Genomic DNA, 27,482 nt, shown 5'->3' with positions numbered 1-27,482 from the left:
AAAGATCTTTTAAGTAAAGTTATAAAATAAACTACACTACTTTTTGATTTAAGGGCCAAGAAAGTTGCCTCCACATATTTTCTAATCTATCAAGATGAAACAAAAAAGATTCAAATTACCTAGATAAACATAGAAGATTCAATTCAATCGAGGTTCAGCTTAAACTGCTGACAAAGTATGGCAAATAGAAAGGACAAGATAAATGTTAACATTTTTATTCTATCAGTTTTGTTTATAAAATGTACCCTCCTCAACTCTCACATACACTCGTACAGACATACGATAAACAAGCATTTGTGATGAAAAAATAAACATATATTTACATTATAATCACAGTAAGATCAGGCCATACACAAAATTTAGATTGTTTGATGTTGCCTACAAAAACACACCTAATACAAAACAAAAATACACACAAATCAGTTCAAATTATATTTTTTTTTTTTACTGCTCTCTTTTTGTCTCTAAAACATGCAATTTTTTTTCCACATGTAAGTTGTTGGACAACATTTTTAAATCTCTTTTTTTTACCGTGCATAAGCAACATCAAACAAAATAATTTATTTAAGATTGGCCTCAAAAGTTGTTTTCATAGCTCTTGCAGTCCAGGCATTATACGACCAAAAAGGACTGTTTATTTTAATTCATTATATCATCTTTTATTACTTTTAACTCATTTGATGTATTTTGTCTTGAAATCTTTCCAACATATAAATTTATCAATGTATCATGACATTGAAGGCTGATTAAAATACCACTGGACCAAACATGTGTCCTTTCCCACTGGACCAAACATGTGACCTTTCCCACTGGACCGAACATGTGTCCTTTCCTACTGGACCATAAACACATGAGCTGAAATATGTAATCATAGCCCATTAGAAATTTGACTGTATAGGACTATAGGTTTTTTAAAAGAATAATTTATCATAATCTCATACAAGATTTTACATCAAGTATTAACAAATATACACAGTAATAATATTGAGTTAATTAAGCAAGAACAAAAAAATATACCAACATGCTAGCAATGAGGTATATTGTATAATGTTAGGGTAGAAATAAAGGGTGCAGCCACTTATTCAAAACATGTAATCATTGGATTTAGTTGCTGTATTTGCCATAATATTTAAGTGCTTTTTTTTCCCTTTTGTTGCTCAATTTGATCTTCTTTAGCAATAATTTAGCATTTACCAAGTCAAAAAGTCATCACAGCCACATTATTAATGCCAATATACACTTTAAACAAAATTTACTTTTCCCTGATTCATGATTGATATTTTAAAACAATTTTCTTGCTATAAATTCATTCAAGTTGCTTTTAAGTAGCTTTAAATTTTGTTGTACAGAACTTTCATGACTTTACAAAGATTTGTTTTGTAAATACAGAATTCAAGAACACAGGGCAATATGGGGTAAATTCTGCTTATAATAATGTTTTATTTCATATGCATGCTTGAATCTTTTTCTAAAAAAGAAATAGATATTTTATAATAGCAATGTACCCCTTTGAATCATATTTGAATGGTTAAACAGAATTGATAACTAGGAAGTCTTTGAATAGAAATCATGTGTTATGCCTTTCATGTGTAGTAATGAATGCTGTATTAGACATCGAATGGTATACTAATACTGATATATTCCTTAATGGAACTATCTTAACATAAGAATATCAATCTGATATAAACAAATGCAATCATTACCTGTACTTTTTTATGTACAGACTTTACCTCAAAACAAATGGAAATTTGAGAAACAACATCAACAAAAAGTCAGACTATTATAAGTACAAGTCTCGCTGTATAATAATTACACAATCACACCCACACATTCGTACTCATCATTTAAATAAAATACACTCACACAAATTGTACAGATTTGTTTAAAAATATGTGATATAGCTATAATAGATAAACAGATTCTACATGTTGACTTCATTCTACATTATATCTAACCATACCAGTCAGTCACAATCAAATAAATAAGGCTTGTCCTGGAGCGTCATAAATTATACCCAGGACTGATTACAGACTTAAGGTTAATTATTTAATACATTCAAGGTTTTTAAATGCACTTTCTATCTTACACACAGTAGCAAAAATATAAAAACCACCACCCTTTATTCTGAATTTAAAAATATGTTCGTTATCAGTCTGCACCAAGATTTTTTCCAACTACTTGTTGGAACACCAATATTCAAACATTTGATTTGGTGTCTAAACAAAGTTGTTTACGGTACAGGGGTTGAAGTCATAAAACTTTGCTAAGTGATCAGAGCACAAAAATTATGCTTGAAACATGAAATACAGCATTTTGATTGGTTGATTCTTGAGTCTCGAGTACAAAAATCGTGCTCCAAAGTTTTATGACTGCAAGGCCAGACTGTTAAAATCATAAAAAAACATTTTACTGGCAGTCTTTTAGTTTAAAACAAGCTTAAATTACAACAATACAATCCAGTTGTATCAACAAACATTTCCATAGGAACAAAACATGGGAATTCAAGTTTACATTCAAAACCATTAGCGGAATGTTATACGTGATGTTTGAGCCAATGATTCTTTCTTGTACAATGAAATCTATAGTTATCTAGTGAATAAAGAATCATGCAAATTAATGGAGATATGAAATTATTGAGTTGAAATTAGTTAAGTTGTGGGTATAGTGAAAAATAAGTTCGTTACAAGAACAACAGTTATTATGGATCTCCATTATTGTTATATATCACAGTCATGACAGTATGTAATGAATACGACTAGCAAATCAGAAAGCTTAATTACAACGTATAAAAAACAAACTTCAATCATTCATATAGTCTCACACATTCTAGTGAAGATTAATGGACTCAAAATTTTATTTCTTTACAACTGATAATGTATTCATGAATAAAGCCAAAAGGGCGTAAAGAAGAAATGGTAAAAGAATGTCTCCCAAAATATGTCCCAAGGAAAAAAACAATATTTTTAAGTTTTGAGTCGACTTCTATTTGTCGGTTTTTTTTTTTTTAATTACAGAGTAGAATAAGTATAAACCATCATGAATAATAAAATTAAAATATGTTAAACATTAACACAATGTAACAATCGCACCATATAACCATTATCATTTAAACACATGTTGATATTACAAGATATTACAGAAACAAGCCCCTTTTACAATGCAGAATGTTGTCAAATGAGAAACTGTGGAGTTCTTCCCCTTTCTTTAGTAACATATCGTTCAATATGATGTCATAAAGACATATCATTGGTCTTATTAATTGTTCTTTCTAACCACGCGACTCTCATACATTACAGCATGACTTAGACTTTGGCGTGGAGCTATCTGTAGGTCCGACTATGATATTTTGTACATTGTTGCTAGGTGTGTTGTCGTCGTCAGGGCTGTCCCGGATTTGTTTCTGTGATACTATTTTATAAATTTCTGAAAAAAGAAAAATAATTTGATGGATTAGTATTGACATATAAATATTTAATAATAAAATCCCAACAAAGCAGTTCCCTAATCACCATGTAAATACAAGCAGCACAAATTTCTGGGTACTTTTGTCAATATTATAAAACATGGGTTACATAATATTTCTTTTAAATTGGATGGATTTGTTTAAAGCCATATAAATGAAGATGGCGTAAATTTACTAGCATATGTATGCATTTTTATTTTTCTAGTGACAATGCCAGTCTCTCTATATAGATTAGCCTGCAGGCTTAACTGTACAGTTGTCTGGGTAAATTGGTGATTTTTTTTTGCTTCAAAATAGCTATGTCCACCCTTTTATATACTACTAGAACACACCCTTAATATCGCGGGTCCATGACTGAATTAAGGTATATAACTATGCGCAAGCCTTATTTTAGTATTAGTATTGTCATCTGATAAAGTCATGCGAATTATAAGATACACAGTTTTTCTCTGCTTTCAAATCTTTCTGTTTGAACCCGTCGAACTGAACTTATCAATTATTGGTAATATTAATTATTTGGAAAACAAAAGGTTCATGGAATGGAGTATTTTTTAATCAACAACGTTAACATTGTCCTATATTAGTTATTAATAAAGATGATTCTTTGATTCGCTGTTTTACGTCATGTATGCCCACTAACAAATTGAAAACTGTTCCTCATTTTTAGTCTTGTTATCTTAGAAAGTCTTACTGATTAAAATACTACAATAGGTAGCTATTTGACAATTTAGTAGTGTCAACCCTGTGATTATGACCCGTGTATATAGCGCATATTAACCCTGAATACATCGTTTGGTGGTGCGCCTGTCAGATGCGGAACTTACAGATTAGGTAATAGGTAACACAGGGATGATTCCAGTTGTTTTCAAATGGGTCCCTTGACCATCAAAATTGGGAATTTTCATCAAATTGGAAATTTTCTTATAATTGGGATTTTTTTTTCTGCATAAAATCTATGATGAAATAATATCATTTTCCTGTAAAAACGGAAATTGTATCAAGTTTCACCTGTTTCATAGTGTGTGGATATCCTTTTTCATCATAAATGATCTGTCGTGTATTTTCAAAAATGCGCAGACAGTTGTTTTTTTATTTGAGAGCCAGGCAGAACCTTTACGCAATCGGCGCCTATTGAATTTTGATAATTTATAAGTTTTTCTCCCTGTCGAGGTCTGCTTTTAATATGTGACCCATTTTGACAAAAAGCATCTATTATCTATATGCTTTTACGAAATCAAATACTCCCATAAGAAAATGCTATGGGTGTATTTGATCTAGTAAAAGCATATTTCATTTAAAGGTCTGCTTTTACGAGAACTAAGGTATTGAGAAACGTCTCAGAAAAACACATAATAACAAAATGATAACATATCTTATCTTAACAATCTTTCGTTTACATCATTCTTATTCGGATCTTAAAACACTTTGAAGACAAATGGGAAAAATTGTAATTGCCTTAATCGGTGCAGGAAACATTTCCGGAAAAATCAATTTTAAAATATTTTTTTCTGAATTGGGAATTTATTTTCACACAATTTTTTTGGGCTGCTGGAGGAATTGAGGGCCGCTTAGCGGTCCTAAACTATATAGTGGAATCATCCCTGTAACAGGTGAATATACTATTGGTTACAGTATCGGACTCGAACCGGAACTTCTTAATTATTGGCAATATTAATTACGTGGAAAACAAAAGGGCCTGGAGTGGTGTAATTTTCAATCTACACCTTTGTACTATATTAGTGATATATAAAGTTGAATTCTTTGATTCATCGTTTTTACGTGATGACCGCTGAAAAATTGGACTTCGTAATTTTAGTATTATAGATTTCCATCAGTATTCACCAGTTAGGGATTAAGTTTTTGTTATTTTATCAGTTCCTGGGTATTAAGTTTTTTTGTTGATAATTCTGCACTTTTTGAGAGGTTTAGAGTTTTGATTTTATTTGATTTTTTGTGTTTTTAACGCCACTTTTAAGCACCCACTAAGCTATTACCTGGCTGCCAGTTTCATTTGGTGGAGGAAGCCACAATGCCTAAAGAAAATCACTGACCTTTGATAGGAAAACTGACAATCCTAGTCAATAAAGATTGGTATTGAGTGCACATGCACCAGTTTGTTCAAATACACATCCTTAGTGTTGACTGGCTAGTGATTACAGAAATAACTACTTAGGATCACTAGGACACTGAGTTTTGAAGGAAAATGATTAAAAACTACCACAAACCTGTTAATATATTTTGAAATGCTGACTCCACATTAGTTGAGTCCAATGCTGAAGTTTCAATGAAAGACAGGGAGTTCTTTTCTGAAATAGAAAATCAAATATGAAAATACATACTTTTAAAAGACACATCGAAATACAAGTATAAAGCAAAAGTTTTTCTCAAAAATTTGACTGAAATGGAAACATGCATGATTCCTGTGGCAATTTATAGTTGCTTACATCTTTCTCATTTTGTTTTTGTTGGATAATAGTCTCATTAGCGAATTAATCAACTCCAATCTATTGTCATGATTGTAAACTGACTTGAAAATTCTCATTTAGCTATTACAACAGTTTAAAATAGCAATATAATGTAATTTTTCTAGCACAATTGTTTTGCAAATTACCTATATCATGTATATAGCTGTAGCTAGTTATTTCTGTTTCATTTGGATAGTTTTCTCATTGGCAATCATACAACATCTTTTTTATGTTTATTAAAGAAGAGTTTCACAAATTTTTTGTTTCACCTCTCCAGTTTATATCAGGTATTGTTATTGTTGTAGTGTATAAAGTTTTATTACTATGTCAATGTAATTACATCTCTCCCACTTTTATTTTCAATTAACAAGTCAGTTATAATGATTCACGAGCAACACCATGGGGGCCACATCTGTGGAGCAGGAATTCCCCATCCAGAGCACATGAGATCCTCCCCAGATTTTGGTGGGTACGTATCTGTGGATCAGGAATTCCCCTTCCAGAGCATATGAGATCCTCCCCGGTTTTTGGTGGGTACGTATCTGTGGGGCAGGAATTTCACTTCCAGAGCATAGGAGATCCTCCCCAGTTTTTTGGGGGTACGTATCTGTGGAGCAGGAATTTCCCTTCCAGAGCACATGAGATCCTCCCCAGTTTTTTATGGGAAATGTATCTGTGGAGCAGGAATTCCCCTTCCAGAGCACATGAGATCCTCCCCGGTTTTTGGGGGGTACGTATCTGTGGAGCAGGAATTTCACTTCCAGAGCACATGAGATCCTCCCCGGTTTTTAGGGGGTACGTATCTGTGGAGCAGGAATTCCCCATCCAGAGCACATGAGATCCTCCCCAGTGTTTGGTGGGTACGTATCTGTGGAGCAGGAATTCCCCTTCCAGGGCACATGAGATCCTCCCCAGTTTTTTGGGGGTACGTATCTGTGGAGCAGGAATTTCCCTTCCAGAGCACATGAGATCCTCCCCAGTTTTTTATGGGAAATGTATCTATGGAGCAGGAATTCCCCTTCCAGAGCACATGAGATCCTCCCCAGTTTTTGGTGGGTACGTATCTGTGGAGCAGGAATTCCCCTTCCAGGGCACATGAGATCCTCCCCAGTTTTTTGGGGGTACGTATCTGTGGAGCAGGAATTTCCCTTCCAGAGCACATGAGATCCTCCCCAGTTTTTTATGGGAAATGTATCTATGGAGCAGGAATTCCCCTTCCAGAGCACATGAGATCCTCCCCAGTTTTTGGTGGGTACGTATCTGTGGGGCAGGAATTTCACTTCCAGAGCATAGGAGATCCTCCCCAGTTTTTTATGGGAAATGTATCTGTGGAGCAGAAATTCCCCTTTCAGAGCACAGGAGATCCTCCCCAGTTCTTTTTGGGGTATGTTTTGCTTAGTCTTTTATTTCCTATGTTGTGTTTTGTGTTCTATTGGTTGTCTTTTTCTTCTTAAGCCATTGCTTTATCAGTTTATTTTAGATTTATGAGTATGTTTGAAACTTTTCTACCCTAAAATAATCTCTTTTTTAATAATCACATGACAACCTTGAAGAATTGTAAATGATTTTTACCTGCAAAGGCCCTTGCTTCATCTGTAGGGACAGCTCGTAAATGCCGTAAATCACTTTTATTTCCTACTAACATAATGACAATGTTACTGTCCGCGTGGTCTCTTAGTTCCTTCAGCCATCTTTCTACATTTTCATATGTCAAATGTTTAGCTATGTCATACACTAATAATGCGCCAACAGCACCTCTATAATATCTGTAAGAAAACAAAATCATTTCAATGTAGGATAAACATGATAAAACATCTTTACAAGTATGACAACGCATAAATTGAAATGCAAATTAACTAGAAATTATCATTTTTTTTAATCAAAACTCTTTTTCTTTATATACTAAAATCAGTCTGCACCAAAAACTTTTTCAACTTCTAGTCCGAAGACCAATATCCTGACATTTTTCTTATCGGTCCAAAAAAAGTTTTGCAAAAACTTACTAGTCTGAATGAAATTTTACTAGTCTGGGGCATCAGACTAGTGGCTAACCGTGCAGACTGTTCAAATTTGTATTCATAGATCATTGATTTCTAATCCATTTTTTTCCCATTCTTTGCAGAACAGAAACAAGATTAGCAGAACAATCAAAAGTATCATAAGAGGTTTAATTATGTTCTCAGGGAAGATTTCAAAAGGGTCAAATTAAATTAGAGGTATAAGGGGAGGGTTGAGATCTCACAAAACATGTTTAACTGTCATGACTGTGATGCATTTAATTTGTTCTCCTGGTCCGAAGTCAAGAACCTCTGGATTTTGTTAGTCTTGTAGGTTTTTTTAAATTTTGGTTTCAGAGTTTCATGTCGCATCCGTTTTCACTGAATCCAGCAAAAGTCACCTGCACCGTCTCTGACATTCTCAATACTAAATTGTATAGACTATAGTACAAACCTGATCTTGATACTACACATTGCTAACCATAAAATGTACTTACGCACTAGTTATAGCCCTGTATCGTTCTTGACCAGCTGTGTCCCAGATCTGGGCCTTTATCACTTTACCTTCAACCTGTATGCTCCTGTATAATTATAAAGGTTTATCATTAAAATTGTGTTTATTTTTATTAGTGTCACTGCAAATACATTGACAATTTATTTGAAAATCATTTGTGAGCATTTGATAACAGACATGACAGATAAGTCTTAATTCTATAAAAGACATACTGTCTCTAGTGAATAGTTTGTCAATCGTTTCAAATCTTAAGTTCTGACAATTTGATTTATTTGAAGTTCACATTATCTTTCGCTCAACTTTGTTAAGTGAAATGGTCACTGCAAAACTGTTTAAGGGCATGATTGAGCCTAATTGAAATTTAACGGTTTGCAACTTAATAATCTTTAAATTTCTGTCTTACCAATTGATTTTTTGTCTGACAGTCATCATCCTTTTGTTTTCATTCAGTAATTTGTTATATGGTAAGGAAAACTTATAAAACTTATTTTCTGATGTACTAAAATCAAACCTTTGTCCTCGGACTTCTCTTGAACTGAATTTTAATGTGCATATTGTTATGTGTTTACTTTTCTAAATTGGCTAGAGGTATAGGGGGAGGGTTAAGATCTCATAAACATGTTTAACCCTGCTCCAATTTTGCGCCTTTCCCAAGTGAGGAGCCTCTGGCCTTTGTAAGTTTTGTATGATTTTTAATTTTAGTTTCTTGTGTATAATTCAGAGTTTAAAATGAAGTCCATCATCACTGTACTAGTATACATATTTTTTAGGGGCAAGCTAAAGGACACCTACGGCTGCCGGAATTCAGAAATTCTAGCTACATTGAGGACCCATTGGTGGCCTTTGGCTGTTGTCTGCTCTGAGGTCGGGTTGTTGTCGCTATGACACATGCCCCATTTCCTTTCTCAATTTTACTTTGTATAATTACCTTGTGGCAAATTCCACACCAATGGTACTTTTACTTTCTAAGTTAAATTCATTTCTTGTGAATCTTGACAACAGGTTACTTTTTCCTACGCCAGAATCACCAATCAACACAACTGTAATAGAAAAATATACATTAATACTAAAATATGCTTTCTTACATGAAATTAGAAATTAAGCAACTGTTTTAATTATTCATACAGCAGACTCGTCTGTTCTAGTCATTCAAGTGAAAATGTCTGTGTAAATTTAGTTTTCTTCAGTTTACTATGGCCACTGATCAGATTTTGTAATTTTTTTCCAAACTGGTCTTATTAAAGTTTAGTTGACCAGAGTTTCAGGAATCAACATAATTTTAAGCAATTTACAGGTAAGAGTTTAAAAACAGTCAGAAGAAAAGTGGGGCTCCAAATAAGAAGACCAAATAAATCAATTTGTGTGCAAAAGTCTTAAGATCTTTTGATTTTAAATATGCACAAGTTCAATATTTATGATTGTTGTTTAAGCATGTTTAGAAAGAGTTATATCAGACATTTTTTTTAAAAATATATACAAAACCGTAATGATGATTTTTTTGGGTCAGTTTGGCTTAGTTTCAAAGGACAAGATTTTTCTAAAAGTTAGCCTAACAGACACGCTACATGTAATTTATAATTTTTTTTTGTATGTTAAAAAATGTTTAATGTAACAACAGGACTTGTTTGTGGTCAATGAACTGTACTACGTGTATATGTATTGTTGTTAATCCTAATATCCTGAAAACAGACAATCTTCTTACTTGTCTATATATTAAGTAATACAAATAAAGATTTAGTAAAACATTAAAAAAGGAATTTATTGTTCAACAATATTTATGTTTCTTTTAATTTTGTTTAATATGCATATCAATCTCCCTCCTACTAAAGAGTCATATATATATTTGTTCATTTTCCATCAAATTAGACTTAAATTATCAGACCGAGCTATCATAATTCAGAATTGTGAAAATATTTTTTTTATTTTTGACAAGGTACTTATAATACATTTATGTCATGAATGTAGTAACTATGCATATTTTTAAGTAATTAAAGTAGTTTATTTTTTAAATTACATTTTACCTCTCGGAAGGTTCTATGATGTAAAACTGACAATACCAAATTTAAAAATCTTAAAATGTTCCCAACTTTTCCCCAAATTTTCAAGGTAGCTAGGTGAACCTAGTATTAAATTTTGAACCTTGATAATATACAAGAAGCCTGGTTGCCTTGTATTTTTGTCATTGAAATTAATAGCTTACCTTTTGTTATATAATCAAATTCATCATCCAGATAATAAGTATAAGCATTGCTTTTTATTTTACTCTGACAGTAACGACATTCAGTTTTCTTATCCTTTTCTCTTTTGTGAAAAGCCATTTTGTCAAAAATTGAATTTTAGTGAGCAAGAATTTGCAAAGCTGACCACTATTTCAATAAGTTTAAACTTTATGTTATATATTTATTTAAATAAATATATATATAGGTTGCATTTATGATTCATTTTTTTATATTTAATTTTATTTTTAGACCTGATGGTTGGCCATGTCACTTTGTTTACAAACACAGCATGACTCATCCAGGAAGTAAGTTGGTCAAAAGTTCAGATTACCATTAACTTACCACATTAAGGACATTGCTAAATATATCTTCTGTAAAATTCTTACTTTTATCTTGAAATAAGATCATGTTTACATTTATGTAGCATTAAACCATTCAACTTTGTTCAAGGGTAACTGATCAGTTTTTCAAATAATTGTGACATCTGGAAAGGCTATAAAAAAAATATTCAACGCCTTATAACCGCAGGAAGATGTCAAAGCCAAAAATTAAAACAGCCCCTCAAAACGTCATAATTATTTAGACTACTGATGATGATCAGCTTAATATTTTTTTTTTTTCCTTGGAAATTTGTTTTATACTGTGATTTTTCGGTACCTCGAATTACCGAATAACAGTGTTATTATCCGAATAACTCATGTAATTACCGAATAACTCTTCAAATATCAATATTAACACATTTAAATGACTTTTAAACATATATTATTGAATAAAATTACAATAGAAGTGTATTTCGGTAATTCGTGTTACCCGTGATTTTTTATATTCACAACAGCTAAATGTTAATCTGTCATATATTAAAGTGTCTTTATTAGAGAAATAAGAAAAACAAGTTTTCACAGTTAACTGTCATAAGTTTTAAGCAAAAGAAAAATAATGACACAATAAAGAAACAGGAATCATTGACAGTTTAAGTATAGCTTATACTCCAGAATTAAGGGACAATTTATGAATAATTATGAATTAAGCAACTACACTTATTTTTTGATTCTTGCCTTACCCTAACCCATGCCCTTCATTGGGTCGAGTCGACTGTCTTTTACTACAAATGTCAAATCAATGAAAGGAAATGGGACCTCTCTGAAGTGATGACCGAATAAACATCTTCAGAGAAAATGTTTAAGCTGTCAAAAATAGTTTTTGACATTTCATTTCCTGTAGTAATGACAACAAAACAAAACATCAACAACATAACATCGGGGTGCGAACAAAGCTTCAAGTCGTTCATGGTGATGTAAACTGTAAATATGAGAATGAATGTAAAACTTGATTACACAAATAGAAGGGCTGTACCTTTAAATAAGTAATCGTACTCGTCATCTTTACTACCCATTTCTTTCCGGAAGTTGGCGGAAGCAGGAATTCAGATGAAGATTCTTCTGACCCCTTCCTCAAATTCAGACAATTAAGTCGATTTTCAAAGTCTTGAACCAGTTGACTTTGTGACCTGTTGATAACTAAATACTTTCAACTTCTGATGTTTGTGATTCCAATAGATTTGTCAGGTGACCCTATTTCTGTCAACAACTGTAGCAGCCAATATGGCGATTTTGACGCCCCTTGTTCTGCGCAACCAAATGACGTCACCCGCGCAAGAGGAAATGCAAAAAACAGACGGGGAAAGTTTCAAAATACGAAAAACTTACCGGAAGTTCATTAACGAGAACATATGACGATTCTTACATTTTAAGGTTATATAAAAATGGAGCAAATTCTACCACATTTTGCAGAAGGAAAAGTTGTGAAAGGATTTGGACGGGGCAGCAAAGAACTAGGAATACCCACTGGTATTGAATACAGTTAATTTTACACACACTTATATCTAACTTATTGGAAAAAATGATAAAAAACAGGAGTGTCAGTGACCAGGTTCTTCATAAAATTATATCTGTGTCTGGTGTAATACGAGTCCAAATAATTATGTCGTTTTGGAAGGCTATTTTATTTATTTTTCTGGGACGCCGAAGTAGGAAGGCGTCCCAGAAAAAAAAAAAAATAGCCTGGCCAGACGTTATAATTATTTGGACTAGCTAACTATACAAATCCTTGGACTAGTGTAATACTGGCTTGTGTAATATATGCATGTCACAAAATATTCATAATATCTTTTGAGAATATCTTCATTTTTTGCTTCGAATCATGGTGTGCAGCTATACACTTAATAGCTATTCTCAGCGATTCCATGACAAATCGCCCCACTGACTTTTTCCTTGTGACGTTAGATATTTTGGATTTTTACGAGAACCTTTGACAGTGTGTAGTCCTACAACCAAGGACATATATATTAGTTATACGTCCTTGCTATAACATATGACTTTGCATTCTCATTAAATTTTTCACGTTTTTATACTGATATTTTCATTTTTTTATTTTTTAAATGCGGGTGGCACATTAATAGTAAAAAAATTTTATCAGAACAGTAAACAGAAATAGTAAATAATGCCCCCAATGGTCATATGTTATAGGACTATAACAGTGTGATGTCCAGTAATGGCGGACAAATAGCGATAACATGGATAAGGTGTATTAGTTTCAGTCAATAAAAATATGTACACGCCATCTTAAAATAGTTCTTATATAGTACTTTGAACTGATACACTGTTTCGTCTATCTTAAACCTTAGGTATTATTGATGTTTTGGAAAGATTGGTTCATGTATGTAAATATTCATCTTGTAAATTGAGAGAACAAGCCCAGTCTCCTTTCTTGACTAGATTTAGAACCTTGGTCATACTTTTTGTTTTATCGCATTCTATATCGCCAACTACAAAAATAAGGGTTAAAATTGCTGATGAGACTATTCTATATGACATAGAAATTAACATATATTTATCATGTTTATAGGTCAACCGTCTTTTGTCCTCATTATGTATACACAAATTGAACTTTCTTTCACAATTTCCAAAAACTCATAAAGACTAAAACTAACTGACAAAAATAAAATACCGTTATTGCATCCGTTTTGGCCAAAGAAAAGATAACATGTTAACAAGACATCATCCAGACAACACCATTAAATAAATCATTAATTTATAAACAAATTCTTCTGTCTTTGCTTCTGTTATATGTAATTCTAGACTGACTAAAGTACTGTTCTACATTTCAGCTAATTTCCCAGAAAAAGTAGTAGAAAACTTACCCAAAGATCTTCCCGGTGGTGTGTACTACGGCTGGGCCAATGTTGATAATGGTGAAGTATTGAAAATGGTCCTCAGTATTGGATGGAACCCTTACTATCATAATACAAAGAAATCTATGGTAAAAATAATAATAAGATGACAAACTGATTGTCAATAAGATAACTTTCCACCAGTGACAAAATTAATAACTTTAGGTCACTGTACAGCTTTCTTCAATGAGCAAAACCCACACAACTTAGTCGGCTAAAACAAAAAAACAAAACTATTTTTAAAACAATGAAAAACATTCTGTATGTGCCTGTTCCAACTCAGGAGCCTAACATTCAGTGATTTGTCATGTGTTGCCTGTTGCTGTATTATTGTTTTTTATGCCCCACCTAGGATAGTAGAGGGGCATTATGTTTTCTGGTCTGTTCGTCCGTCCGTTCGTCCGTCTGTCCCGCTTCAGGTTAAAGTTTTTGGTCAAGGTAGTTTTTGATGAAGTTGAAGTCCAATCAACTTCAAACTTATATAGATATAGGAAGATGTGGTGTGAGTGCCAATAAGACAACTCTCCATCCAAATAACAATTTAAAAATTAAACCATAATAGGTTAAAGTACGGCCTTCAACACGGAGCCTTGGCTCACACCGAACAACAAGCTATAAAGGGCCCCAAAATTACTAGTGTAAAACCATTCAAACGGGAAAACCAACGGTCTAATCTATATAAACAAAACGAGAAACGAGAAACACGTATATATTACATAAACAAACGACAACTACTGTACATCAGATTCCTGACTTAGGACAGGTGCAAACATTTGCAGCGGGATTAAACGTTTTAATGGGCCCAAACCTTCTCCCTTTTTCCTAAAACAATAGCATAACATCACAACATATAAAAACATACGATAAAATATCAATTAGCAGACTTAACTCAATCAAAAAACGTATGATTACACAAAGAACGAATAAATTTGATCTGCGATATCTGAATACAAATGCACAGTTAATTAAATATTAGAGACAAACAGTCATGACCAAAAGGCTATCAAACAAATTCAAACACACTGAGAAATATTTAACCAATCAATGTTCACTTTAGAAAAAAACCGTTTTTTTATAATCTTGAAGTTTATACAAATGTTGTAAGAATAAGTGAAAAATTGAAGATATTACAAATAATCAAAGCTGGTATACAGCCAAGATCCATATAAATAAAAAATGACAAAAAAGCATTATAAACAGTATCAACAGGTCGAATTAACAAGAAAATACGATTTGAGAGTACTCGCAGTTACTGACAGCTAGTTAAAAGCCAAAACCAATTAATAGTAAAAAATCATGCATCAGAGACTAAAATCGACTAAAACACATCACAGGGATTTAGTATTTTAACGTCATTAATAGTCAAAGAAGACATGACTTGTGCAATGCCAAAAATAAATGTATCGACAGGTAGTAGTATAGTGAAGAGCGACTTCTATAGAAATAAAAGTTAACGTGGCTGTGTCCCCTATACATCTCGCCTCAAAAGATAATGAAATTTAGTTATGTTTTAATTTGCTAATGACAAAATCAATATTAGTGCCAATGTGAACTATATTCAGAGATCTAATTACAATATTGGTACGATAACCCTTACTTATAAGTTTGTTTAGTACACATGTTCCCTATGATATGATCTTTCTGATTTTAATGCCAAATTAGAGTTTTTATCCCAATGTCACGGTCCACTGAACATAGAAAATGAAAGTGTGAGTGGGGCATTCGTGTACTGCGGACACATTCTTGGTGTTCATTGTTTTTTTTAACTATTTTTAAAACAATAAACAAAAAGCAACAGGCAACAAATGACAATCACTGAATTTTAGGCTCCTGAGTTGGAACATAAGAAAAATCAGAAACATTATGTACAAAAATGTAGCTATACAATGATCTTAATATATATGTGCTATTTTCTCTCTTTAGGACATATTTATGAAATACAGACATGTACAAAAAAGTGTAGTTTTCTCTTCAAGAATCACATGTTATACATACATTAAGTTTTGTTTATTTCATATTCATAAAGCATGTATAATAGTTATACCTAAAATTTAAGTTATCTCTCTTTGGAAACACATGTTATACCATGCATTTAAGTGTTGTTCGCTAATGTTTTCAGGAAACACATGTTATACATACATTTAAGTGTTGTTCTATCCAGGAAACCCATATGTTATTAATACATTTAAATGTTGTCCTCTGTTTTCAGGAAACACATGTTATTAATACATTTAAATGTTGTTCTTTGTTTTCAGGAAACACATGTTATACATACATTTAAGTGTTGTTCTATCCAGGAAACACATATGTTATTAATACATTTAAATGTTGTCCTCTGTTTTCAGGAAACACATATGTTATTAATACATTTAATTGTTGTTCTTTGTTTTCAGGAAACACATGTTATACATACATTTAAGTGTTGTTCTATCCAGGAAACACATGTTATTAATACATTTAAATGTTGTTCTCTGTTTTCAGGAAACACATGTTATACATACATTTAAAGAAGATTTTTATGGATCAACATTAAAAGTAATTATGCTTGGATATATACGACCAATGAGAGATTTCTCCTCTTTAGGTAAATTTTTATTTATTGATAAGAAAGCAGATTGAAGCAACCTGTCAATGTTATGTTTGTTAATAAATTTCTTCTCTCAAAACATAAGATGACCACATGACGTAGAAGTTTGCAATTATAGGTCACGTAAAAATCCAAATGAGTTGCTGATAATAAAAAAAACTCTGTTTGTGTAATTAGCCTTACATGTTATTAAACATATAATGTTATGGCTATAGGAAATAAAATGACTTTTCAAGGGAAACCTATCTGAGACTGATAAATATCCAAGATTTTTGTAAATTCACATGAATTATACTCTTATATCACTATCTCTGTTGTAATACACATATAAAAAATTAAATTTGATTAAATGATACCTCAATATAATAAACATGTTAGTTTGTTTTTTTGTTACAGTTAATTATACCCCCGCTTTAAAAAAGGGGGGGGGGGGGGTAATACTATTTTACCTCTGTCTGTCAGTCCGTCAGTCAGTCAGTCCATCCATCCCATAAATATTTCTCAGAAACTACAATACAAGGATTTCTGAAACTTGGTTTCAGGGTTTAACTAAGTCAGCTTTACCGTGTGATGCGTTTTCAGATTGATCACTTGAAAACTTCCTGTTTACCGAACACTTGTATGATTTTACACATGATAGCCAAGTTGAAAATTTTCGTCGCATTTTTCTCAGGAACTACAATACAAGGATTTCTGAAATTTAGTTTCAGGATTTATATAAGTCAGCTATACCGTGTGATGCATTTTCAGATTCATCACTCGACAACTTCTTCTTTACCGAACACTTGCATATTTTTACACTATTAATATTATCCACTTGCGGCAGGGGTTACCTGGTATCATCAGTGAGCAGTAGCTCGCAGATTCACTTGTTTTATAATGCATAGTGTGACAATAGTTGCTATTCTTCTTATTAAATTATCTCCCTTGTTTGTAGTCTATTTTATATAATTCCACTTGATAACTTAAAATTTGAATACAGAATCCTCTTTGTGACTTTGCTGTATAATTTTAGATACCAACTTGAAAAGATAAAATTAAAACTGAGCATGTATTTGAAATTTGTTAGATTAAGGTGGTACCCAACACTTTCACTAAAATCAATTTTGCTAGTTTAATTTTCATAAAATTATGTCAAAGTATTTACTTTAACCCTTTAACAAAACTATAAAAAAAATCAAAAATTTTGAACCAACCGTTTTGTCAGAAAAATTACACTGGTTATATAGCAGTTTGACTAACACAAATTTTGATCATTGAGAAGTTTTATATTCCTTTTACTCTCCCTGTAGTGTTAGGTACCACCTTAAGACTTAGGATTGAGTTTTTATTGCTCTAAATAAACGTTTTTATTTTACAGGAGAACTTATAGATGCCATAAATGACGATATACAACAGGCTAAAGACAAGTTAGATTTACCAGAGAATACATCGTACAAACAAAATAACTTTTTATTTGATGAAATCAAGGAGGATGTTTAATGTTAAATTATCTTAGATTTTTTATTTTTTTTATTTATTTACAGACTGACTGTTTTAAGTGAGACTGGTTTAATGTTTGTTGGTGGTCATTTACTGTAAACCAACTTATTTTCGCGGATTCTTTATTTCGCGTTTATCTCCAGCTAGTCTACTTCACAGCGATTTAATTTCGCCATTTTCTAGTTAACTTGATATAGTTAAATAACTTATTTAAAATAAGGAAAGATCCAAGTTATACATATTCACGACGATTTATTTTCGTGTTATTTTTCTACTCGCGAAAGCCGCCAAAATTAATCGCTTGCGAAATTAAGTTGGTTTACAGTATTTGGCAATGTGGTATAAATATTTGAGCTGCATCAGAAAGAAATCAACTTTATGCAAGTGCATACATATAAGTACATATGTAAGCCTTTATACATATATGTACATGTGTAAGCCTTTGGACAATTTTATAACATTAAAATACAGAATAAAAGATTAATTTTGGTTTGTTTTGTAGGGATCTTATATCTATTGATTTTTTCAGCTCAATATTGCTATTTTGTGCCGATGCAGCATAGAGCAATAATCACCAATCAAATCAATTTTAAAACGCTACAGACGTTGCATAGAGATTTTAAGTCAACATATATAATATATTGGAATACATTTGCATTGAGTTGATCTCTATCCCACACAGCTCATATATAATGAAATAATTCCTGGTGAAGTTTTGTATAAATCCTTAAGATGTTCAACCAATTCGCTGTTTCAGAAAATAAAGAATCATGGGTAATTTCATTGTTCGTACCCCAAAGTGAAATTAACGTCACTTCATTGGTTATATTTCCATTGTTTATGACATTTTTAACCAATCACAAAGTTTTGGTGTACATTTTTTAAAATATTACCCAGGGTGCATTAGATTCTGAAAAGGCAAATTATTTTGTTGTGAAATGTCAAATATTTATGTGTTCTTATGCATTAGCACATTACTTATGTATTATTTTTTATGTCACATATATTTCGAACAACAAAATAATGTCTTGTTTGAGTTAACAGCTGTTTAAATTTTTCCAATGTAGTTTTTTTCCTATACATGTATCTTTTTGTGTTGAATATTATACAGATGTCAAAAAAGAGTAAAAGACATTATGATTTTTTGCTGTATCACTGCCTATTTTCTTTATAATATCTCAAAGTTTGCTTTGATAGGTATTTAAAAAATTTGAAGTTTGTTTTTGTTATAGGACAATTTGAACTTTGGACTGTTTTCAGAATTGTCCCAGAGTTATGAAATTCTCTAAAAAAAATATCACTTAAATCGTTTGTATTTTGGTCCGGACTTGCATTTGCTGATATAATTTTTGTTCTAAATCATTAACATATGAAAAATTACAACATGAAACTTTTCAGATTTGTTTTTCAAGGTTTATTGGACTTTGATTGTTAAACAGTTTAAAATATTTAGTTTCATAAAGGCAATATGTGTTTTAAATTTGAATCATTTAGGTTTTATACTTATTTCTCAAATTAAGCCAATTTTTGAGGTTATTTATTTTTATTCACTAAATCCATTTTCAACATTAAATATGTTAAATACTAATTGCATTTTTAGAATATTTTCTGAATCATTTTCTTTAATTGTGGGATTTTATATAAATGGTAGAAATGGGGGTATTCTGTCATCTTTCTGGTATCATATACTCATGTTACAGTTGTTTATATGTGTAGTCATATTTTTATACTGAATAATGTATCATACAAAACCTGCCTCTTTGACCATAATCATTTGTAAAATTGGTTAAGTCTGGGAAATACTATTGTGAGTACTATTGCACAATTCATCTTGAATATTCTGTGTGTGTATCTGGAGGAAAGAAAGTAGGTTAAACGGGACCTTTAAAGTTTAAACATACCATGGTGTACTGATCATATAAATCATAGAACTAATTTTATTATGAGGGACACAATAAGCAAGAAAAAACTATCCAGTAATTATATAATCTAAGCAGGACCAGCAGATTAATTATACAATGTATAAGCAGTTCATTAGTTAAGCAGGTAACACTATTGTTTAGGGACCACATCATTGTTAATGATTTGAATGGTTGTTTTAACCATCCAATCATTACACAGCAGATGATAATTTAATGTTTGCTTTAACATGTCAAAAGTTAACTTGAGAGCCAAAATGGGTTTATTGATCAATTTATCTGTTATAATTATATGATTTCAATTATGTCTAGTAAAAAGTAAAAATATTTAATAAGCTCACGTCGCGATATAGCCTTTTTGTGCTCATGCATTGTAAAGCAAACTACAATCAATGAATGATGTCTGTATTAAACATGTACCGAGGAGATCTGATGTCTTACAGCTGAATATTTCCAACTACTTATTTTATATGTTTAAAGAATTGTCAATACTAAATAAGAGGTGTGTTAATTATATTCCTTTGTGCTGGCCTTTATATTAAGTACTATGGTTGTCTCAGCTTAATATTTTTGATATCAATTACGTCGAAAGTTTAAAATGCAGGTGCTTGCCACTTTTTCATCTATTAAAACTATAACAGTACTCTGATTTTTCTTCATCATGGCTCTTTGAAACTTTTGCAAAGTTTTAAAATGTTAAAATTTATAAGCTAAAAGTTATTTTAAACAACATTAAATATTACTGTCACAAATCATAACAGAAAAGAAGTGTTCCCAACGGTGAACAGAAAAACATTTGCCCTTTATATTGAGTGGAGGGGGGCATAGGGTATGTAATAAAATTGAGAATGCAAATAGGTTATGTGTCAAAGAGACATCAACCTGACCATAGAAACTTGCTTGTTCTCAGAAATGTATGTTTTCATTTGCTTTGATAGCTATAAGATCAATGAAATAAGAAGCTAAATTATTTCAAACAACAAAATCAATAGAACAAGAAGTAATTTACAAATAATCCACCGACCAAACTTTTGAGATTCATGATTATATTTGATATATTATGAAGAGTGTATAGATAACTTATATGTTGATGTGTTAACCCTTTCCTCCATGGATTTTTTTTTCTCACTTACTTGATTCGCATAGGAATTTTTCAATAAAAACAATCATAACGTTTAAAGTATGAATGCATTGTGAAAACGAATATTTCATCGATGAAATTCAAGTCAGATATTCTTATGAATGTCCTTTTTATATTGGATACTAATTTTGTTAAGTCTGGCGCAAACATTTTGTATTCAAAGTGTTTCAACTGAGGTACTACACAGGCGTCAAAAGGTGTCATTATGGAGGAAAGGGTTAACAGTTTATTTGTTACTGGTATCTGTTTGTTATTGTTGTTATTCAGAGCTATAAATGATGTTAAATCATATAAAATAAAGGAGATGATTTTGTAGATTTTGTTTTTTATTGTTACTTTTGTATTGTTACTTTTTTATAAGTAAAGAAAGAAGATGTGGTATGATTGCCAATGAGTCAACTCTCCACAAGAGACCAAAATGACACAGAAATTAAAAACTACAGGTCAATGATTAGCAAAACCCATACTGCATAGTCAGCTATAGCAGTTTATTACACATTTTATGTGATGTCAGTTTTGTTTATATTAAAAGACTGACAGATTTGAATTGATTTCATCATTTGTTATTCTATTCCTAGCAACCATGTATAGGATTCAAATCAATGAACTAAGTTCAACTTAGGGACACTTGATGCAAAAAATTATAATTAAAGAGATAATGTTAGTCATTTCAGTAAAGTTCAAGTTCCATCAGGAAAAGCATATCTTGAAAACAAAAAGGGAGATTTCTCTAATCACTCCCAGAAACTATATAAAGTTTGCAGAAACTTGAATTAGTGTGCTACATGTGAAACATTCCCTTCTCTAACATTTAAACTCTTGAATAACTAATGGAAAATTTTCAAAATCAATCTTGTATTATCGGAACATACTTTAGTAGATGTGTTACATGCTCACTGTGACTTGATTGTAAATGATGCTCTACACCTATTGTAGTTTCTTCACTGATCTGAGAGAGCTGACCACAAAAATTTTGAAAAAGACTTGTACATTAGGTATTTTACAATGTAATAAAAGTGAGGACCAGCAGATTTTCTTTAGATGACCACCAGGGAGAAAAAATAGAGAACTCTGTTTTAAACAAATCATAACTTGTTTAATTAACTGGTTAAATATCTAACCAACTACTGTTGAAACCCACAGTCATATCAGAAAGGTGCATGCTGATAAAATAAAGGGTCCCTGTTAACTGTGATACAGAAACAAAACAAAACACTGCCAAATCAAAACAAAATATGTCAATTCGAATTTTATCACATTGTATTTCTATAAAACAACTTCCCTAATTAAATGTAATATTGTCATGGACCTTAACAAAGTACTTGAACCCACGAAATTCCACTCGACAGGATGATATAACCACAAGACAACCCACAATATCCCACTTGACAGGATTATGTTACCATTAGACAACCCACAACAACCCACTGGACAGGATTATGTTACCACAAGACAACCTACAACATCACACTTGACAGGATTATGTTACCACAAGACAACCCACAACATCCCACCTGACAGGATTATGTAACCACATGACAACCCACAACATCCCACTTGACAGGATTATGTTACCATTAGACAACCCACAACAACCCACTGGACAGTATTATGTTACCACAAGACAACCCACAACATCCCACTCGACAGGATTATGTTACCACACGACAACCCACAACATCCCACTCAACAGGATTATGTTACCACAAGACAACCAACAACATCCCACCTGACAGGATTATGTTACCACAAGACAACCCACAACATCCCACTTGACAGGATTATGTTACCACAAGACAACCCACAACATCCCACCTGACAGGATTATGTTACCACAAGACAACCCACAACATCTCACTCGACAGGATTATGTTACCACAAGACAACCTACAACATCCCACTAGACAGGATTATGTTACCACAAGACAACCCACAACATCCCACTTGACAGGATTATGTTACCACAAGACAACACACAACATCCCACCGACAGGATTATGTTACCACAAGACAACCAACAAAATCCCACTTGACAAGATTATGTTACCACAAGACAACCAACAACATCCCACTGGACAGGATTATGTTACCACAAGACAACCAACAACATCCCACTGGACAGGATTATGTTACCACAAGACAACCCACAACATCCCACTTGACAGGATTATGTTACCACAAGACAACACACAACATCCCACTCGACAGGATTATGTTACCACAAGACAATCGACAAAATCCCACTTGACAAGATTATGTTACCACAAGACAACCAACAACATCCCACTTGACAGGATTATGTTACCACAAGATAACCCACAACATCCCACTTGTCAGGATTATGTTACCACAAGACAACCAACAACATCCCACTTGACAGGATTATGTTACCACAAGACAACACACAACATCCCACTTGACAGGATTATGTTACCACAAGACAACTCACAACATCTCACTTGACAGGATTATGTTACCACAAGATAACACACAACATCCCACTAGACAGGATTATGTTACCACAAGACAACCCACAACATCCCACTTGACAAGATTATGTTACCACAAGACAACACACAACATCCCACTGGACAAGATTATGTTACCACAAGACAACCAACAACATCCCACTGGACAGGATTATGTTACCACAAGACAACCAACAACATCCCACTGGACAGGATTATGTTACCACAAGACAACCCACAACATACCACTCGACAGGATTATGTTACCACATGACAACCCACAACATCCCACTCGACAGGATTATGTTACCACAAGACAACCCACAACACCCCACTTGACAGGATTATGTTACCACAAGACAACCCACAACATCCCACTTGACAGGATTATGTTACCACAAGACAACCCACAACATCCCACTTGACAGAATTATGTTACCACAAGACAACCTACAACATCCCACTTGACAGGATCATGTTACCACAAGACAACCTACAACATCCCACTTGACAGGATTATGTTACCACAAGACAATCCACAACATCCCACTTGACAGGATGATGTTACCACAAGACAATCCACAACATCCTACTTGACAGGATTATGTCACCACAAGACAACCCACAACATCCCACTCGACAGGATTATGTCACCACAAGAAAACCAACAACATCCCACTTGACAGGATGATGTTACCACAAGACAATCCACAACATCCCACTTGACAGGATGATGTTACCACAAGACAATCCACAACATCCCACTTGACAGGATGATGTTACCACAAGACTCACCACAACATCCCACTTGACATGATTTTGTTACCACAAGACAACCCACAACATCCCACTTGACATGATAATGTTACCACAAGATAACCCACAACATCCCACTTGACAGGATTATGTTACCACAAGACAACCAACAACATCCAACTTGACAGGATTATGTTACCACAAGACAACCTACAACATCCAACTTGACATGATTATGTTACCACAAGACAACCAACAACATCCCACTTGACAGGATGATGTTACCACAAGACAACCCACAACATCCCACTTGACATGATAATGTTACCACAAGACAACCAACAACATCCAACTTGACAGGATTATGTTACCACAAGACAACCTACAACATCCCACTTGACAGGATTATGTTACCACAAGACAACCAATAACATCCCACTTGACATGATAATGTTACCACAAGACAACCCACAACATCCCACTGGACAGGATTATGTTACCACAAGACAACCTACAACATCCCACTTGACAGGATTATGTTACCACAAGATAACCCACAACATCCTACTTGACAAGATTATGTTACCACAAGACAACCCACAACATCCCACTCGACAGGATTATGTTACCACATGACAACCCACAACATCCCACTTGACAGGATTATGTTACCACAAGACAATCCACAACATCCCACTCGACATGATAATGTTACCACAAGACAACCCACTACATCCCACTCGACAGGATGATGTTACCACAAGACAACCTACAACATCCCACTTGACAGGATTATGTTACCACAAGACAACCCACAACATTCCACTTGACAGGATTATATTACCACAAGACAACCTTCAACATCCCACTTGACAGGATTATGTTACCACAAGACAACCCACAACATACCACTTGACAGGATTATGTTACCACAAGACAACCTACAACATCCCACTCGACAGGATTATGTTACCACAAGACAACCTACAACATCCCACTTGACAGGATGATGTAACCACAAGACAACCCACTACATCCCACTTGACAACCCACTACATCCCACTTGACAGGATTATGTTACCACAAGACAACCAATAACATCCCACTCGACAGGATTATGTTACCACAAGACAACCAACAACATCCAACTTGACAGGATTATGTTACCACAAGACAACCCACAACATCCCACTTGTCAGGATTATGTTACCACAAGACAACCCACAACATCCTACTTGACAAGATTATGTTACCACAAGACAACCAACAACATCCAACTTGACAGGATTATGTTACCACAAGACAACCCACAACATCCCACTTGTCAGGATTATGTTACCACAAGACAACCCACAACATCCTACTTGACAAGATTATGTTACCACAAGACAACCCACAACATCCCACTCGACAGGATTATGTTACCACAAGACAACCCACAACATCCCACTGGACAAGATTATGTTAACACAAGACAACCCACAACATCCCACTTGACAGGATTATGTTACCACAAGACAACCCACAACATCCCACTTAACAGGATTATGTTACCACATGACATCCAACAACATCACACTTGACAAGATTATGTTACCACAAGACAATCCACAACATCCCACTCGACAGGATTATGTTACCACAAGACAATCCACAACATCCATCCCACTCGACAGGATTATGTTACCACAAGACAACCCACAACATCCCACTTGACAGGATAATGTTACCACAAGACAACCCACAACATCCAACTTGACAGGATGATGTAACCACAAGACAACTACAACATCCCACTCGACAGGATTATGTTACCACAAGACAACCCACAACATCACACTTGACAGGATTATGTTACCACAAGACAACCCACAACATCCCACTGGACAAGATTATGTTAACACAAGACAACCTACAACATCCCACTCGACAGGATTATGTTACCACAAGACAACCCACAACATCCCACTTGACAGGATGATGTAACCACAAGACAACCCACAACATCCCACTTGACAGGATTATGTTACCACAAGACAACCCACAACACCCCACTCGACAGGATTATGTTACCACAAGACAACCTACAGCATCCCACTTGACAGGATGATGTTACCACAAGACAATCCACAACATCCCACTTGACAGGATTGTGTTACCACAAGACAACCTACAACATCCCACTTGACAGGATTATGTTACCACAAGACAACCTACAACATCCCACTTGACAGGATGATGTAACCACAAGACAACCCACAACATCCCACTTGACAGGATTATGTTACCACAAGACAACACACATCCCACTTGACAGGATTATGTTACCACAAGACAACCCACAACATCCCACTTGACAGGATTATGTTACCACAAGACAACCCACAACATCCCACTTGACAGGATTATGTTACCACAAGACAACCTACAACATCCAACTTGACAGGATTATGTTACCACTTGACAACCCACAACATCCCACTTGACAGGATTATGTTACCACAAGACAATCCACAACATCCCACTCGACAGGATTATGTTACCACATGACAACCCACAACATCCCACTTGACAGGATTATGTTACCACAAGACAACCCACAACATCCCACTTGACAGGATTATGTTACCACAAGACAATCCACAACATCCCACTCGACAGGATTATGTTACCACATGACAACCCACAACATCCCACTTGACAGGATTATGTTACCACAAGACAACACACAACATCCCACTTGACAGGATAATGTTACCACAAGACAACACACAACATCCCACTTGACAGGATTATGTTACCACAAGATAACCCACAACATCCCACTTGACAGGATTATGTTACCACAAGACAACCCACAACATCCCACTCGACAGGATTATGTTACCACATGACAACCCACAACATCCCACTTGACAGGATTATGTTACCACAAGACAACACACAACATCCCACTTGACAGGATTATGTTACCACAAGACAACACACAACATCCCACTCGACAGGATTATGTTACCACATGACAACCCACAACATCCCACTTGACAGGATTATGTTACCACATGACAACCCACAACATCCCACTTGACAGGATTATGTTACCACAAGACAACACACAACATCCCACTTGACAGGATAATGTTACCACAAGACAACACACAACATCCCACTTGACAGGATTATGTTACCACAAGATAACCCACAACATCCCACTTGACAGGATTATGTTACCACAAGACAAC

The 27,482-nt window shown here is 33.8% G+C and overlaps 2 protein-coding genes across 2 annotated transcripts; one reads left to right on the top strand and one right to left on the bottom strand.

Annotated features, from left to right (window-relative positions):
• Positions 1 to 199: 199 nt before the first annotated feature.
• Positions 200 to 12,315, bottom strand: LOC134719196 (ras-related protein Rab-11A). Its single transcript, XM_063582207.1, has 6 exons — positions 12,012 to 12,315; positions 9,368 to 9,479; positions 8,423 to 8,506; positions 7,501 to 7,694; positions 5,689 to 5,769; positions 200 to 3,423 (listed from the first exon to the last, which is right to left on the bottom strand). Exons 1-6 carry the CDS (start codon positions 12,049 to 12,051, stop codon positions 3,284 to 3,286), a joined length of 651 nt encoding a protein of 216 aa, XP_063438277.1. The 5' UTR covers positions 12,052 to 12,315; the 3' UTR covers positions 200 to 3,283.
• On the top strand, positions 12,299 to 21,338 carry LOC134719197 (riboflavin kinase-like). The gene is made up of 4 exons (XM_063582208.1): positions 12,299 to 12,505; positions 13,825 to 13,976; positions 16,369 to 16,471; positions 17,835 to 21,338. Exons 1-4 carry the CDS (start codon positions 12,421 to 12,423, stop codon positions 17,954 to 17,956), a joined length of 462 nt encoding a protein of 153 aa, XP_063438278.1. The 5' UTR covers positions 12,299 to 12,420; the 3' UTR covers positions 17,957 to 21,338.
• The last annotated feature ends 6,144 nt before the right edge of the window (positions 21,339 to 27,482 follow it).

The sequence above is a fragment of the Mytilus trossulus genome, chromosome 5 (assembly GCF_036588685.1).
Source record: "Mytilus trossulus isolate FHL-02 chromosome 5, PNRI_Mtr1.1.1.hap1, whole genome shotgun sequence".
In the NCBI taxonomy this organism is placed as follows: domain Eukaryota; kingdom Metazoa; phylum Mollusca; class Bivalvia; order Mytilida; family Mytilidae; genus Mytilus; species Mytilus trossulus.
Note: the sequence above shows the minus strand (reverse complement) of the source record. Positions and strands in the feature narration are given on the sequence as shown.